The 18876-nt window shown below is 43.7% G+C and overlaps 1 protein-coding gene across 1 annotated transcript in view; it reads right to left on the minus strand.

The window, feature by feature from the left end:
- The window catches only part of Cul5 (cullin 5), a 33531-nt gene that overhangs the window by 13934 nt on the left and 721 nt on the right, over positions 1-18876 (minus strand). Inside the window, exons 2-8 of the mRNA XM_075695947.1 lie at positions 18640-18749; positions 17478-17577; positions 15999-16208; positions 13716-13954; positions 9665-9968; positions 2157-2264; positions 930-994 (exon numbers count right to left, since the gene is read on the minus strand). Coding sequence (XP_075552062.1) covers positions 930-994; positions 2157-2264; positions 9665-9968; positions 13716-13954; positions 15999-16208; positions 17478-17577; positions 18640-18749 — 1136 coding nt within the window. The remainder of the gene's footprint in view (positions 1-929; positions 995-2156; positions 2265-9664; positions 9969-13715; positions 13955-15998; positions 16209-17477; positions 17578-18639; positions 18750-18876) is intronic.

Raw genomic sequence — 18876 nt, forward strand, 5'->3', positions numbered from 1 at the left:
GCAAGCCTGTCAGGGGCAAAACACGGGTTTGCAAACAGGGAGGGTGCACTCCTTTGCAGGTTCCACCCCAAATCTAGAGTTTATTCCTCGACAGCAAATGCGATGAGTGACGACTGGTATAGAGTCAAATGCCTCTTAGTTTACGGGAAATTGATGCGGTATACTAAGGCACAGGTTGGCGAGAACGGACAATCAGCAGAGATCATTCTATTTTCCAAAGCTAACATGAGCCAAATATACAATCTTTTAGTATAACGGCTTGCTAGTTTAATTCTTTTACCAATGACAATGTAATTGCAATGTTCCAACATGTTAAAATAAACCAACTTGCTAATACATACATGTGCACATCATTATTTGACATTCGATTTTAAGTATTCATATTCGATTCGTATTCGAAAATTTTGATATTTGCACACGCCTAGAATTTACACATCTTAGATGTACTATTATTTGTAATACTGCAATGACAACTTCAATGACACTTGTACAACTATACAATGCCTGTTGGCTATAAATCATACCCTTCATCATTAAAATTTTTTGCAGACTTACCAAAAAGTTAGCAGATAATAGTGGATTTTGATATTTTCTTTTTGTGAAATCTTCGCAATAAAATATCTTGGCCCCAATTATGAGAGAAGCCAATGCTGCCTAGGACAAACGTTTTATATGCATGTCTACAACACACAACCTTGACACCCCTAATCCCCACAACCAAATTTATGAAGAGTCAACTTACACTAATTTATCATCCATGGGAGATGCAGAATTGGTTCTATCTATCCAAAGTGGCAATCAGTAAGAGCGCTTAAGAAGTACAGGTGCCATTTAAGTATATCATAAGTAGGTTAATACAATGTTAAATGAACCAAAGTTGACTGTACTGCACAGTGAAGTTGAGTGTCAAATGCATGAGCAGCACTCACCCTTTTTGTTTGGAAGGAAGCTCAAGACGGAACACAGAGGTATCATTCACAACCTGTTTAAATGCCTGAAAAATAAAGAAGCTTTTTGCATTAGAAATGGTTTGCATTAGAAATAACAAGGTAACAGCGAATGCAAAATTTTCTGACGTGGTAGATGCCACAGGTGGTTAATGCGCAGTGTTTTGGGAATAAAAAGTATTTGGGCAGGGTACAGAAAGCATTGACAAAACAGCATGTCACTCTGTTGATATTCTCTGTACAGCACAATCCATACCTTGGTTTACTGCACAGCCCACTGGTTTGATATGGGGCATATAGATGGGCGAGGAGAATAGAGAGGAGAATGTCCCAGCTAACATTAGCTAAGCTGTCCAACGAAACGAAATTATTGAAAAAATGCGGTGCAAGATACAATTTTAGGACTTGCAGTGTTTGGTTGTGCGAACACTGACGACTGAACACTGCAGGTCTTACAATTTTACCTTGCACCACGTTTCTTAATTATTTTTTTTCTCGTTGAACAGCTTGGTTAGCATCAGCTGAGATACACGGTACACCGATGTCACCTGGACAACGAATCAAATGATGCCATCACACCCCACTACCATGGCAGTGTTATCTGGTTTGCATGCAAACTAATTTCGTTTGTTGAGAAATTATTCCAGAGTGCTTCAATGTATAGTTAAAAACTGACATCAGTAATATAGTGGTAAAGAAATTGAACTTTCTTACTGTTTTCCTTATTGCACAGAAAAGTTGCAGGTGACAAACCTCCAAGCAGGCAAATTATTTGTTAACAAGCATGAACTAACAAGCAAAGATGTAAAAAGGATCCCCCTCCCCCCCCCCCCCTTTTTTTTTTCATCCGGAATGTCTGGCAAAGACCCAGCCATATTAGATCTGCTTGGCTGAAATGTTGCATTGCATCAAAAAAAAAGTTTTAAATATAGGAAAGTAAAGCAGCTTTTACTGATTCCTCTAGCACTCAACTCGTTTATCGTCAGAGGCAAAATGTTGTTACCGACTGCAGACATATGCAGAAGAGCGAGGGGAAGTTCACGCTCGCTGATATCACAGTAATCCCTCCTCCCAACTCTCTAAGAAATACTCCTGTTCTGACACCTCTAACTGCATGGCTAAAAATTTATACTAAAGTGGAAAAAAAGCAAGGCACTAAAACACAAGAATGAACACAAGGTATCACACCACATGAGTAAGGGCACTTACTTTATCACGTGCTGTAAGAAACCTAGGGTCATCATTGAATGCTTCTTTGACTAGTTTGCTGAACCTTTGAAAGAGGTCCAAGAGTTGCTCTACATACTTTTCGGAGTCCTGCAACAGATTTAGCAAAAGTGTAAGGTAACAAGACTGGTTACAGATGCAAGAAGACAACAAACGAGCAAAATGACCACATGTTCCTTTCTAATCTTTTTGCCACCAATACAGTCGAACCTTGATATGACGAACATCGACATGAGAACTCATTCTATATGATAAAGTAAATCTAAAATGTTTTTCATCTATATCGGCAAGTAATGAATATATGCCTATAACAATTTTCATATATAATGAAGGTATTTCCATGTCCAATGCAACTTTGTTATAATGAGCTTCGGCTGGACTATTTAAACTTGACAACCATGGCCTATGAAGAAGACACAACTACATAGAACACAAGTTTTTAAAACATTCTGACCTCGTGGAACTCTGCTAGCTCTCATTAAATGGACCCTGCAACACATTTTATTTAAGTTGTGAAATGCATTTGTCAAAACGCCACTATTTTAACAATACTAGGCAGCAAAAGGTATTTTGGTGCGTACATTACAAGCAGAGTTATCAGCGATCAAGGGTCGCCCTTCATCTCTTCCACTGTGCTCTCGCTCTTTCAACAGCTTGCACACACAGTGGCACGCAGTTTAAATTTGATTTCATAGGTTCGCGTAAAATACAATACACCTGGTTTGGTGCCTACAACATGCTGAACTCAGGGGGCTGTCCCTCAACTTATGATTGAGTTATTATATACTTTATATGCTGCAACAGTGAGCACGGTTGCCCTCGCTGTGGTGTTGTAGCTTAAATAAACTGCAAAGAGTTTTCTTCCTGGTTGATGTGTAGTGTACCATGCCAGTGGCTGCGCGAGCTCGTTGGCGTGGTTTATGTGGCAATGGACCCCCAACGGTGACCAAAGCGTTTTGACAGCTGACATGGACTTCGACCCATAGGCTGACGCACTAAAGTGCAAAGTACCACGGACAAGCAACCCTCCCCAGGCACTCTAACCAGGCTTGCCGAAGCAGCTCATCTTGCAGTTACTGAAGCAGCACGTATTTGGCGTTACGCAGCCACAAACAACTGCGCAGCGAGGTTGCAATTTTCCGTTCATTTCGAGCAAGTGGCTTGAGAAGTGTGTTTTGCACAACTTCCACAACAAACACGACAAACGCCATGTTCACACGGCGTGTCCACTTGCGTTCAAGTGAATCTGTGCGTGCACAAATTCAACATGCAAAGATGCACTGAAACACAAAGGCACACACTACTGCAGCCGCCAGCAAAATATCAGCAATGCCACAACCTTGCGCTGCTGAAGAGCTGGCACAGCTCGAGCACACGATAGCTGTCATATACTGGAAGTATAAAACTTATTTTTTATGTCGACACTTTGAACATTATGGTATTTCATAATTATTTAATATGCAAGGCATCATGTACATTGCTTCTGTTGCAGACGCCTTTGTGGTCATTCGTTAATAAATTATTGATCATGACGCTTTCGCACATCCAGCCAATAGTTGTAAGAGGGTGCCATTGCAACGCCATGTGCAGTTTAGATATCAGGGATTTGACAAAACTGTAGAAAAGCATGACTGCTGTTTACAGAGACATTATACGTTACCTGCTGCATTGAAATAAGTAACTGTTGGCTTGTGTTCATGGAAGCATTATCTCACACCTAGTACTATTTAGTTATCGTGCTCATAAAGTGTAGCAGGGCCCCTTTAAGTGGAAATTATGTTTGCGGACTATGTTTAAGATAATTCTTTCTTTTTTACTTTGAACAGGTGGAAATAAGCAGCAGTTTGTCTACAGGTGAATTTACTACATTTATGAAGGCAGTCCATGTTTTTCTAGAAAAACAAAAATTTAGTTATGAGGTTTTACGTGCCTGAACTACCACATAACCACGAAGCACACCGTAGTGGGGAACTACGAATTAATTATGACCACCTGTAGTTCTTTAATGTGCACGTAAATCTAAGCACACAAGCATTTTTGCATTTTTCCCCCTACTGAAATGTCCCCACCGTGGCTGTGATCGAACCTGCGAACAATGCTTAGCAGTGCAACACCTCGGCCACTAAGCCACCCATGGCGGGCAACGCTTCTTTAAATATCCACAAGGTTAGCGGTTGCGACGCATGGAATACTAACCGAATGAACAAGGTGACTTTTATCGGTGTCTGATGCCAGCTATACTAACACACACGACAGAATGTTTTGACATACGTGATGCATGAACAGTGACACGTTTTGCCTCATCACTCTCACACATTTATATTGTCCCACTTCTTGCCAGAAAAGGTTTTCGCCTCACGGTTCTGTGTGCGCTCCTGGATGTTTGGATGTTGCAGGTGGAAAAAAAAACCATCCCTTTAGGCAGTCACCATCATTGAGCAAGAGTGTAGCACGACACAGATTTATTTTTTAAGTGAATCAAGGTGGAATTTTAGGGAGAACTAAAAGGCAACTTCAACTTCAAGTTGCCTTCAAAGGCAACTTCAAGGCAACTTCAAGGCAACTTTCAAAATTGCCTTTTTGTGATTATACCCAATGCCAGATATGCCACCTATGCTTAATAAAAGTATTGCGTCCAGAAGCAGTATGGGCTGTGTTGGTATCCATGGCGAAAGGGTCTGGATTAATTTCGACAACCTGGCACTTTTTAAAGGCTCACCAAAGAGAAGCACTACATTAGTTTAGACTGATAAACAATTCTTTCAAAATGCACTTTAATTGTCACAGTAATATGTTTATTACTAGAAGAGAAAATGAAGGTTAAAGTTCAACTTTTCTAATTTTGTGCTGAAACCTCTGCGCCACAACATCGTGATGTTACGCATTTCAATGTACTTTTTGTGCTTCGGCTGCTGTGGCTCACTACATGTTAAAGCTTGCTTAGCTGTCTCTGGCTCTTTTGCGGCAGCTTTAAGGCTGAATTGCCGTTCGTATTTCGTTCTAGCCTCTTTACTCGCTCAGCAAGCTCCTTCTCAACTCCGGAGTGGCTTTTCTTGGTACTGTTTTTTCTCTTTGACGTGCACCCAAAGCACGATATACCACAAGTGTTTTAGCATTCCCTTCTTATCAGATTATGGCTGTAGCAGTGGGGAATTTTTCAGGCTCATGGCCAATCACTTTCGTGGAAGGCCACATAGTGGAGGAAGGTTCATGAAGTGGAAATATATGAGGGTGAATCAAAAGGTTTTGTGTTTCACTGGGACAAACGAGTGCTAGGTGTGCCTGACATCATCGCATGTATACTTGGAGCGACATCAAAGTCGTAGTACCCATCATTGCCCCATTCAGTCAAGTGTAGCGGAGGCAACGGACCAAACGTATGGACACTCCACTCCACCATTGCACCATTGAGGAACAGTACACCGCAGCGCACTTTCTGTGTGCAGAGGGAGTGAAACCGGTGGAAATCCACCGTAGGCTACTAGCTCTTCCCCATCTTCCGTACGGCGCTGATCTGGCACCATCGGATTACCACATTTTCGGCCTTTTGAAGGAGGCACCGCACTGTCTTTGGTTTAGGCCAGCTAATGAGGTCCCACAAATGGTGCAGACATGGATTTGTGAGCAACCAAACATTTTTTTTTTACTGACAGGATTCAGAAGCTGATGGCACAATACCAAAAGAACATGGCTGTGCAGGAGACACCTGTGAAAAAAAGAATGCGATAGATGCAGTTGTTCTTATGTGAAAAAAAGATGCGAAAATTGCGGTTACTCATTGATTTACCCTCATATTATCATTCACCCAACTGTAGAAGAAAGCTACAGAGGAATCCCATATAGGTTTCTCAGAAAGATCTGCTAGCCTTCTGGTTAGCTCAGATGAGAGTAACTGCCCTGAAAAGGTGTTGGTCCCAGGCTCCATCCCTGGACCAGGACAAATTTTTCTTATACTGCAAAGCCTTCCATCCAACTTCATACTTAGCAGCAGTACAGTCGAAACCCGCGATAACGAAATCCTGCAAAAACAAAATTCTCGCGACAACAAAACATTTTTGTATCCCCGGCGAACGCCCATAGGATTCAGTGCGTTTTGTACCTCTCGGCAACAAAATGTCACTGTACTGCAATCCTGAATCAACGAAATGCTAGCAGGCTCCAAAATGTGCTCAAATGCAATTTTTTTGCACTAAAATTGTGTAAAATACCACTACATTACACTTGTGTGGGCGCCGCCATTTTTGCTCACAAAAAACAACCAAGCGCTGAAAGCGATCAGTGCGCTGCAAATACGTCATGGGCGCTATCTTGTTTGTTGATCGCCCGCTTAAAGTGGCATGCATGTTGTTACCGACATGCGACGACGGTTTTTGTCCGCCTACTAGGCGAGATCATAGATTGTTGTTCGAAACGCGGGTTCAGTTTGTGTTCCCTGCAGCTGACAACTCGGTGAGGCCTATAGGCCAATCGCGTGAGGCGAAACTGAACGTAAACTGAATGGACGTTTCGAAAAACAATCGCCGATCGCGACATAATGTGTGCCTTGGTGAGAAAAATGCAGCAAAAACAAGGAAATCTACGTCCCACCAACACGGAATATTTTATGGCACTTAAGATGGCGGTCCCAGCATATGGAGTGTCACGGTTCGAACCATGATTGAGCGATCGTCCGGGAATACACACCCCTTGCTTCAAGAATGCTGGTTTTGGTGCCACCTGACAGGCATTGCGTGCGGATTCGGTGCTGGATGTAGATTTGCACGAAAGGGCTGTTATCGATCGTTTGCCTCCGCGTACATGAGATACGATAACTTTTGAAGAAGGGTAAAAAGAAGGACACCGACCACTGAATGAATACAAGAAAAGACGTTTCGGCTCCCCTGACGGGAGCCTTGTTCACAATGAAATCAAGTACGTGCGATACAATGTTTATATGGCTTTAAAATATGATGTAAGCAGCGCGTGTAGATGGGGGGGAGGGTTCCGTCATTCCGTCTGAAGAAGGATCCCACGCTGAAGATACAGAGGGAGCTACAGAAGCTTCTTACGGATGTGTTCCGGTTTGTAGATCCAAGGCCCAAAGGATTATACTTCTCCCTTCTGTGCACAAACGGTTCGGCGCCGGCGCTCTACGGTTTGCCAAAAATACATAAACCTAACGTCCCGATGCGACCAATTGTTGATTTTACTCGCTCTCCGCTTCATAAACTGTCCAAATACCTTCATAAGGTTCTTTCCCCTCTCGTTGGTAGAGGCAGCACGCACGTTCAACATTCTGAAGACTTCATAAACAAGATTCGTGATTTTACTCCCGACGATCAGGAAGCGCTTGTCTCGTTCGACGTCGTGTCGCTTTTTACAAGCGTTCCTATTCGACTCGCCGCGGAAACTTGCACCGCCGCTCTGGACGTTGACCCTACCCTACCAGAAAGGATGCCCTTCGACGTTCCTGACTTGAAGAGGCTCCTCCTGTTCTGCCTGGAGAACACCTACTTCACTTTTGAAGGCACCTTCTACAGGCAAGTGCACGGGACACCGATGGGCGCATCCATTTCGGTTACTACTGCAAATTTAACTATGGAATGGCTTGAGCGTCGAGCACTCGCCTCTTTCAACTCGCCGCCCAGAGTCTTCCTACGTTACGTAGACGATGTGTTCTGCATAATTCAGCGAGAAGAAATTCCTTCATTTTTGTCACATTTAAATAGTATTGAAGCGTCTATCCAATTCACAGTCGAGGAAGAAAAAGATGGCGAGCTTCCTTTTCTGGACGTCCTCGTAAAACGTGACAGGCGCAGTCTGGCATTTACCGTGTACAGAAAGAGCACACACACAGGCGGGTATCTGCATTTTAATTCAGTACACCCGATGAACCAGAAGAGATCGGTAGTAGCCTCTCTTGTCGGCAGAACCAAGCGTATCTGCACAACGCCACAAAGCCGGGCTGCCGACCTACAAGAGGTTCACCGTAATCTCTCCGCATGTGGCTACCCGAGGTCGTTTGTGAACTCGGTGGAACGCCATCTGTCTCAGCCCCCAAGGCCTGACTGTGTGCTCCCAAGAAAATGCGCCCCCATACCGTATGTGCCCGGTGTAAGCGAGGGCTTAGCCCGCGTTCTACACGGCTATGACGTTCAGGTAGCTCACGTACCGTCCCAAAAATTACGCCACCGGCTGGTAAACGTGAAAGACAAGCTTCCAAAGACTAAGTTTCCTGGCATCGTCTACGGGATTCCATGTGAAGACTGCGACTGCGTATATATCGGCGAGACAGGAAATTTCGAACAGCGGTTGAAGCAGCATATCAACGATGTCAAAAAGAAAAAAGTCGCCTCAAACACCTTGGCAGAGCATGCAGATGACTTGGGCCACAGGATTGATTGGGATAACGCCAAGATATTAGAAAAAGAGAGAAATTTGACATCAAGACACCACTTGGAATCCCTCCTAATCCAAATCACAGATAGCACCCTCAATCGGAATGACGGAACCCTCCCCCCCATCTACACGCGCTGCATACATCATATTTTAAAGCCATATAAACATTGTATCGCACGTACTTGATTTCATTGTGAACAAGGCTCCCGTCAGGGGAGCCGAAACGTCTTTTCTTGTATTCATTCAGTGGTCGGTGTCCTTCTTTTTACCCTTCTTCATGATGCCTCCCGACCAGACGGGCTTCCGTCAAAACCTCGACTTCACGATAACTTTTGCACTCGGCACCGGACGTGTTGGTGCCTACGGGCAACAGCGTGCGCTGGAGAAATGGTGCTGCATGCGCTGTTGCTCTGCATCTGGCGCCCAGTTATGCAAAACCTCACAAAACTGATCGTATCTCCGAAAGCAATTGACAATACTGTCCTACGGCAGTAGTGCCACCACTGGTCGACACATGCGGTGCACTTTGTACTGTTGGCAATGCGGTTCTATATCCTCGAGCAAAGCTTGCAAAATAGGCTAAAGTAATTTTGACTGCAAGGTTTTGTTCTGCGATGCGTTACCTATCTGTGCTGTCTCTTTTCACAACAACGAAATTCTCGCGAAAGCTAATCTTTTCGCGTTCTCCGCCGATTTCGTTATCGCAAGGTTAAACTGTACACCGTATCCACTTAGCTACCAAGGTAGGTGTCAAGGCTGAATGAGCAAATGATTACTGCAAAAGCACCATAGCTTGAGCTTGTTGGTGCGGCTTCATTTAGAAAGAACACTGTGAAAGACAGTGAGAAATAGCAGGCAGAGAGGAAAGAGTGCTTCATCCTGTCCATTTTCTTTTGTCCAATTTTTCACACCGTTTCTCCCTCATAAATCACGTAGATGTTTAGTCTAATCGAACGTCACAAAGGTCAGCAAGTTGGTAGGCAATCATGGCATTAAGGGCAGGCTTGCAAAACAAGGACACCAGAGGACACACAGGAATGTTCTCTCTTTCATTCCTCTTGTGTCCATATTTTGTGCACCTGCAATAGCACGACTTTAAGTGGTTTGCCTGCCTGGGTAATGATGTCAGCCGAGGCGAGCATGTCAGCCAGGCCCTGGGAAAGGACATGCTGTTCAAGGTCATGTAGCATGGGCAGCACACCATCAGGCACACGATCCATGAGTCCGAACATGAGCTGCAGCTTGAGGGTTTGGCCGGCACGAATCATGCCGGGACACTCAGCGAGGATGGGTTCCCTGAAGGCCGTCACCAGAACACTGACGCAGCACTCCGTCAAAGCGGGCACCGATCCCGACTGCGACTCCAAGTACTTGGCAGCACGCTGCTCCTCTTCCTTCAGCTTCTGTTCCGCGTACCTGTCCAAGGAGAACATTGATTCAAGAACCCGTGCTTGTGACACAAGAACGCAAGGCAACAGCAATTGAATGTGCGATTGGTTGCGACATGGCAAACTTTACATTATGGCCAGCCCAAGCCACACTCACCCTGCTGGTATGTAACCTATATTCCATACGAAAAGCCCCACTCGTTGATGCCACAGTTTCTCTTTAGTTGCTTGCCGAAAACAAGTCATGTCAAGAAATTTCACCTGGTATCTAGCTGATCTTGGGCAGTCATTCATTTTAACATTTACATTTGTTTTGTTGCCTTGCATTCAGAGAATATGATTTAAAACTTGTGTATATACTAAACAGATTTCTTTTTCAAAGAAAGGCTAACCTCTGGCATATCAATAAAGTTTCTGTATATATATATATATATTGCATACCAGCTCTCCTTACTTGGTGATTTCACTGAACATAAGAGATATACAAAAATTAATTCTCCAAAAGAAGAAATTTCCTTAAAAAATCCGGTCAAGTAAAAAAAGTGGGAAATAGAATGCTGGTTTTGTGGGGGGAAAAAGACGGGAAAGAACCTCAGACTTAATAATATGTTATGTATTTCAAAAGCACATTTTGAAAGTCCTTCCCTTGAAGCAAGTGATACCAACCTACATGCATCTCTCTATCAACTTAGTTCAGTGAATTTGCAAGCACTCTCAGCTATACCCACTATGTATAGCACTTAAGCATGTAGTGAAGGCTAGCTTCAGTACAAAGGTACAATGTAGTGAAAATGCAATCTTCAAAGAAACCAAAGATGATTTTAGATACTGTGTGGTTCAGTACACATACGAAGCAAGACACAGCATAAGAATGCAAGTCGGCTATCGGAAGGATATGCAAAGCAGATATGCCAAGAGTTATGCAAAGTTTAAGATGGGAGCAATTAGTGTGTTCAAGTATTTTGAGAAGTGTTATTTGCTAGTGCATGCTGTACATGCTTATTACAACAAGTTTCACTAAGAAAGTTTCCCTTAGCACACTGTATTGGTTATGATAGGGTGCACAGTTTTTTTTCTTGCACTTTGCGTCAAGCACACACACGCACATGTGTGGGGTGCAGCATACATCCTCATTCTTCTTGGCCCTCAGCCAAGCACAAGTGCCTTACTGAACTTATTAAATTTTCAAATGTAAATTACACCAGAAAATTTGTAAAGTACGACTTACACACTACGTAGCTTGTGGGGAAAATTCGTAAAGCACGACTTACAGACTAGCTTGTGGGGATTAAGGAATGCGCCGGCATTCTCATGTTCTGCCATCCCTACGCCTCACCCCCTTTCCACTCGCGACCGGTTGCCAGCGGTGGTGCTCCAGTCGCGATGATTTGCAGTGGAGGCAGGGCATTGACGTCACGACACGGCCACTGTCGGCGGCTCATGGCAGGGAGCATGCCTCTCTTACCTCCGGACCTCACTGGCTACGTACGTGCTTCCCTCTCATCCGGCGACACCTTTGTGGCTAGGACTTGAGCTCACACAGTGCCTTTGCCCGTGCGGGAAGCGCATACTTTGTGTTGATCCTTTCTGGACACTAAGCTGAAGAATGAGTGCCTAGTGCTGGCGTGAGGTGGTACGACCTCATGTGTAGCTCCTGCTGAGCTACACTTATTTGAGGCCCAAGCCGAAGGAGACTGACCGAGCTCTCGCGAGATAGCCCATTGGCTATTGTGAGAGCAAGTAGCCGCCGGGACTTTTTGTAGTGGCGTGTGCCAGCTTGGAGCCAGTGCACACGCAGTGACGTGCTATAGGCACCCCTGTCTGTATTTTCGACCTTGGTGCGGGACACCTTTGTTTCCCAAGTCTCCCCGATACTGGGTGTTGCTGGAGACAATAAACGGCTTCCGTTAACTCAAGGCAATACTGTGTTCTCACGAGCGTCACTCAGTAGCCCCTTGTAGCCTGAGCGCTCGCGCAGTGTCGCGCTAGAGGCGACGGCTGACACGGCCCTATGGCTTGCTAAGCTCGAACCCATGATGGTCGGTACTCCTGTGAGACCCAAAGACCCGCAAGCTGCAGACGTGATAGCTTTGGATTGCAATTTGAATATACAATAAAACATAATTCTGTTATGCGGGAACTCAAAGACAAAGCCCTTTTCTAGCTGCCATCTGTGGTCTGTCTGAGTGGCCGCAGCCGCTAGGTGGCAGTACTGTTTTTGGGTGAGCACGAGCCGACGAAAAATCCCGACCAACTACAGGGTACAGCTTCACTGTGAAACATTAGGGTCACCGATGCTCAAAAAAGCCAGTCCAAGAAATTACAGGTACATCCAGTGCATCCCAAACAAAGGAAATTTCAACCTCAGTTGGTATGCTGACAATGGTACAGATGGTATGCTGACAATTTTGTCTTTCTGTGATAACAGAAAGCTAATCTTAAATCTCTCTTATGTTCTTGCAATCCCTGCATATGAGCATTCCAGCCTTGCTGCAGGGACGATAGCACAGTAAGAAAGAATATGAACAGCCACCTACTAGACCCTTTCATTGGCCTCATTAACAGTGCTCAGCAATCCAGACGCAATAATCAGCCCACATGGCAGCCAGTGCCTTTTCCACCCCTGGTGGGCACTGGGGACACTAATCTGGTGCATCGTGGTATATGATGAAAGTGAGGGCTTTCGTGACTCGTAGTGTCTGCATTTGGCCCACCAGAAATGTACCAGTGCTCACCGGTGGCACAAAAGGTGCCGGCTGCCACGTGGGCCGGTTATCGCATTTGAATCGCTCAGCGCTGTACGTGATCCCTTGCGCGACAAAAATCCTTTTTGCACCAGGAAGTCATGCTTTACAACAAGAAATCGATTTCTAGACCCAATCTGTGGTGTGGAAGTTGGCGCACCATAGGGTGCACCACTAATGGTGAAACTGCCAATGCTGCGGTGCTCGGCCGCTGGCACGACCGGCAACGCTACCCCATACTTAAACAAATTAGCTAAGAAGCAGAGACTACCAGCACCAGGGCAATGGAAGGAACTGTGTACGCGCTGTGAGCATGGAAATATCAGTCTGCTGTGGGGAATGCGTTTTTCTCTTTTTTTTTTTTTTTTTTTCAACTCGCAGTGCTGATATGTTGCAGTTCCCACGGGCTGTGTTTCCATGCCGAACAGAACGAAAGATGCTTTTGCCAAGATCGTCACACCTAAATGTTGAAGCATCACTGAGGAGGCACCAACTGTGAGTAGCCTCAACCATGGAAATTTACATGATCATGTGGCAATGCTTGGTCAAATCCAGTGGATATGCAGACCGTCACAGTCGTGCCTTTCATAGTGGACTCAGTAAGTTCCCGTTTTTCACGAACTCGGGATGCTGTCCGAGACATGCAGAGATCTCAGATAAGCTTCAGACAGGCATATTTTACATTCTGAGTTATCCATATGTCAAACTATTGCCCAATCCCCTTCGAGTTCGATATATCTGGGATCGACTGTACATCAGATCTTATTTGGTGTTCTTTCGCAAGTCTATTTTCGCAATGCATCTTGCCTAACACGCATAGTACTGGAATCTCGCAATGAAATGTGTCCTCGTGACAATTTTCATATCAATCACTTTGTTAAGTCAAGTGAACAACCCAGTGACCCTTACAATGGGTTTCATCTGTTCATAGTTCACGACGTATAGGACACTGCAATAGGAAATCACACCTAAATGACTGCTAGATGGCACACTGCAGTGAAGAATGAAAGCTGGATGACAGCTTCACGTACTTCATGTAGTTCTGGACTCCGTTTTCTTCCAGGTACTGGGGCGCTTGTGCCCGGTAGAACTGCCGAGTTGCTTCGATGTAAGCCCGCTCGAAGTTTTCCCGATAGATCTGCAACTTGTCTTCCGGGTTAGAACATAGGTTCACGTACGACTCCCGCACACCAACAACCAGCTGGGAGTCAATGGCCTCGCCCATCCGCTCTGCGTGCACCAGCTTCATTGCACTTGCTTGCAGACGACCCTGAAGCACAGAAGTAGAATTTATTTAGAAAAATTGTAAGGGCCGCCAGAAATCAGTATAATACCAAATAGACAGAGGGGCTAACAGCAATGCATTCAAATATACACACAGAACATAGTTATACATGATAAAAAAAGCAATCAAAAGTGATAAGAAATGATTCTCTACTTCTCTAGAAACCCAATCTCCATAGATGAAGAAAAGAAGCAAGGATGCTGTGGCGTGAAATTCAAGAACAGTAAAATTTGCCAGTAACAACCAAATCTCTTTCCTTTGAATAGAACTTTGAAACAAAACTATCTAAACTGATTTAGACCCCTCTTAATTGCCCATTTAAGTTAAATCAATTCCTACAATATACCACAATTTTCAAAGGTCAGCTTTTGGCCAGACAAGTTCAGAAACTAGGCTGAATCAGTAATTTAGAACAACTAGTTCCTCCGAGCAGATAAACTGAAGGATAACTTAGCGCACGTCCACATAGCCTTAATGTAAACGGAATGGTGCATGAAGTTTTATGTGCTGTTTAATTCGTATCTCATCCTGTCTGGACTAAATTAGTAGGGATATTATGAGCGGCATTAAGCATGTTTATTTTTCCAAGCTGCTTGCACAGTTATCTTCTTGCTTGTTGTTTTGGCTTGACAATATTTGCACATTTTGTTTAAAAAAGGAGTAAGGGCAATTCGATGCACCTTCTTTTCAAATTATATTTCAATGTTACCAGCGCTGTTGGAATAATTGACATGCCCAAGTCTGTGGGGACACAATGCTCTCGCATCCCCTGATGCTGTTTTCCCCGCATGGATTGCGTGTCTCCTGGAATCCAGCTTCCCCACATAAAACATGCTGTGGAGGGAGTCAGTGTTTGGATGCTAGCACCATGTGACCACATGAATACACGAGCACAAGTGAAAATTCTTTCCTCCTTTTTGGGGTGAGGAAAGCATCATGTGTGGAGTGATCGCTCACATGTTGGTTCTTGTCGGCTGTGGGACCTTGACATGTGCAAACTCACTGCACGCTCAATGATGCGTTCCATGGGACGGACTCACGGATGCCTTCCCGTTTACTCGAATGGACCCCTGTTTGCGAGACTTCACCTGCAAATGACTTGTGCGCGAGTGTCCAGCATGGGGCACACATTCGCTTGGTACCCCGGTGTGGCAAGTCGAAACCACAAGATTCCTCAGGGTGTTTTATCGGCATGCTACATTCGTTATATATCGGCTAGTTGGCTTATTGTATACAAGGTGCAATAAATGCCCTTTCGTTTGTTTGCACCATTGTGTACGGTTTGAGGCCCCGCAAGTCTCACGACTTCAAGAACAGCCTAAAGTTATTACTGTCATTACATAGTGCGATTCTAATTTGTAATGTCAATCAGCACGTGACTAAATATTCTTTTATGATTTTATCAAATTTGGCACCTCCCTAAAGGTACGTGCAAAATAACAGAAGAGGAATGTTTTTAATTATAAAACTGAGCCGAATTCTTAAAAAATGTCTTGATAGTACAAACATTCAGCTTGTTTTGAGCAATATTTAAGCATGCTGTGCTGCTTATCTATGCCTGCTTTAAGGAGGGCTATCTACTGCTTAGCTTGAATACACATAGTTATCTTCTCAAATCAAAATCAAATCACATGATTTAATGCCGATGGCATATCATGGGCTACAAGAAATGCCATAACGAGGGCCTCAGATATTTTTAGTCACCCGAGTATCCTATAACGTGCAGCTAAATCCAAGTTAAACAAACATCTTTACATTCTTTCAGTGCATTTTAAATTCTTTCAGTGCATAATTTTTGGCCCTTGTTTTTGAATTTAAACCTATAAATATACTAGGTGCACGTTACATTTATAGATGCATTAAAATTGCCTAAATACTGCCAAGGTGGTGGTGCATTTGGATGTTTTTTAAGTTTCTTTTTGTTAATTAAACCCACCAGATAATTTGACCAATTCTGTCGGTCACGTCAAGGTTTCATTAACAAAAGCCGACTACAGGCCTGAGTGCTCGTCCTATGGTCACAGCTCACCTTGATGGTCGAGAAGATGCTCTGGTTCCAGGTGTCGAGCATGAGCTTACGAACGAGGCCCTCCTCAGTTTTCTTCAGGCTCTTGCCGGCCAGCACGGTCTCCAGTTGCCCGAAAGGCATGGGCAGGTAGCTGCACTGGACGAAGAACTTTCGCCACTCCTTGATGTATGCGTTCAGCAAGGCCTGGTCCTCCTGATGTTCAAGCACACGCTGCGAGGAGACCATATAGAATCAGTTTATGCGGGAGTATCAGAACATGAAGTTGGGCTAGTCGAGTAATAGTTCATAATTGAGTAAAAACAGAGGGCAAAGACTAAATTGTAACATGTTGCACTATGCATCTGAACTTGCACAGCGAGACCTGAAAATGTGATTCTGATAAATTACTTTTATGCGCATTTTGATGAGACTGATTTACGAGGTTTAACGTCTCAATGTAACACGAGGCTAGAGGAGGTACTGTAGTAAAGGGTGCAAAATTATTTTTGAATAACCTGTGTTTTTCAATATGCACTGAAGTCTTGGTACACGAGTGCTTTTGCATTCAGCTCTCATCAAAATGTGGCCGAACGGTTTAGAAACTGAACCTGCAGCGTTGTGCTCAGCAGCAGAATGCCAAAACTGCTTAGTCACCACGGAAGGTACATAAATGTTCAGTGACCACAGCTTTACGCTTGGTGTTTTCAACTGGCATGATCACCTTACATAAACCATTCATGAAAGTACCAGCAACTAACACACTGGATTATGAAGTCATGATCCAGGGTCTCGATGTTTGTAATCATTGAAGAGTTCGGCGCCCAATGAGAGTGCATAACAATAAGGTGGGAAGACAGGCGATATCAAAGGCAGGGGAGCCAGGCACCAGGCTTTGTCTTGCTTAAATAGCATACAAGATGCTGTTGTTGCCACATCATTAATATAGAAAATTTGTTATTAAGTTAGGGTGCAGTCTTAGTGAATGTGAACTACACCACCAATGGATTGATCAATACAAAAAATGTCGGTATGCAGTGTGCTCCGGGTTGAATCGTGTTTTTATACCTTTCGTTTCTTTGTTATATGTTTATCAAACTTTAATACAAGATGTCTTACAGAATAATTAAAATTCGCTATACCTGCTTCAGCCTAACCACACCATGATCCTGCTTCATGCCTAACCACACCTGAGACAAGTTGCAGCTTTCATATCTTATGGTGTTACAATGCCCATAGACGAGCTTGCAATGATGGTGCCATTAGGAGCGATGTATTGTAATGGTTTTTTCCTTCAAATTCTATCTATTTCTGATATTTTTCAGGTCAAGCAGCTAATCTGAATGACATGTGGAGCACAGCTAAGTGTGACCCAATGACGAAACGCAAGTAGAATGAAAAATTAAGACAATCGTAACAAAATATGAGCTAAGATTTCCTTCTAAGCATATCATAAGAAACTATGGAAGACGCAAAATGACCATGCTCAAGGCCAATACTGACCCTTTGTGCAACGCTAATGAATTCAAGGATGTCTTCCTGAAGAGCGGCATAGAGCTTTGAAGGTCCACGCTCATCCCATAGGCACACTGCATGGATGTCCCTAGAAAGAAATATGCCAATGTTCAATCAGTGCACCCATGGCAGCTTTTTAAACATCCATCATTGCCACAATATATAAAATTGATCAAGCACACGAACCTTATGAAAGATTTTTAATTGTTACAGTAAAGTGTAGAAAACTCATTATGCAATCTACAACAAGGTTTGATTAAAAAAGTGTCAGTGCAAAGCCGGTTTGCATCATCAAAGCACGTAGTGTACATATGTAACGTGTGCGCTAGTTTGAGACACAAATGACTGCCAAGCAAGCAATGCCGGAGGTGTCTTCTTGCTTCGATAGTCTCATTTGCTGAACAGTGTGTGTTTTTCACATTTGTTAAGATACAGTGAAAAACAAATCGAACTTGGACGATATAGGACAACATCCGGCTCATTCGTAAGATGCCACATCAAAGCAGTGTGTGGCAGCTTACAAATATTTCATATTTCTTGCCACTGGCTGCATGCACAACAGGCCAAATTCGGGAAGACCCTCAAAAGTGACAGATGAGAAAATGTTACACATTTCACGGTGTGTTCTCAGCAGCACTACTGTTTGTGCAGCGGTGGTATGAGTAAATGCAGAAATAGCTTCTTGGCATTCACTTTACACTAACCACAAGACAAGGGTGTGTAAGGCATCACTAACAATGCAGAAATCAGTGGAAGTTTCAGATTATTAGGATAATAAAGAAACAGCTAGCTGAACCCCACATAGATTTGCTTACTAAAACCACACATAAACACACAAAATTATAAGAAAAAAAAACAATGTTATTTGTTACACTTAGATCATTTTACAGTAAATACTTTCTTTCACCTGATAGATTCAAGTGGCAGTGGATGTTACATTTTGGCTAACACAATTTGATCTTGAATTAAGTTTGTGCCAGACGAATGTATGTGCGACTAAATTTATATTTTTACTTCAGTTAACATAAACATTGACACAACCATTCCAGTACAGCACTAACTCTCTTGCACTATTTTGCACCGAATTAAACCAATGGTTTCAGAAGTGGAAAAATGGGGCATTCAGAGCCACACAAGTTCGTGAACTCACCAGAACAATCCCTGCCATTCGTCTCTCGTGATTGGATCCTGGTGAAGCAGCTTCAATATCGTCGGCCGCATTTTGGGCCATCGCTCGTCAAACTGCAGTTGGGGTTTTTCCTGCGGAAGTTTCGCCATATACTATACGTTCATGTTACGACGTACGGTGCTCGCAGCGTCATTACTTTCGCTCGTTCGTCGGATTACACGCCCGACGGTATTTTTTATTATATTGTACAGTTAGCGG

Source organism: Dermacentor variabilis, chromosome 6, assembly GCF_050947875.1.
Source record: "Dermacentor variabilis isolate Ectoservices chromosome 6, ASM5094787v1, whole genome shotgun sequence".
Lineage (NCBI taxonomy): Eukaryota > Metazoa > Arthropoda > Arachnida > Ixodida > Ixodidae > Dermacentor > Dermacentor variabilis.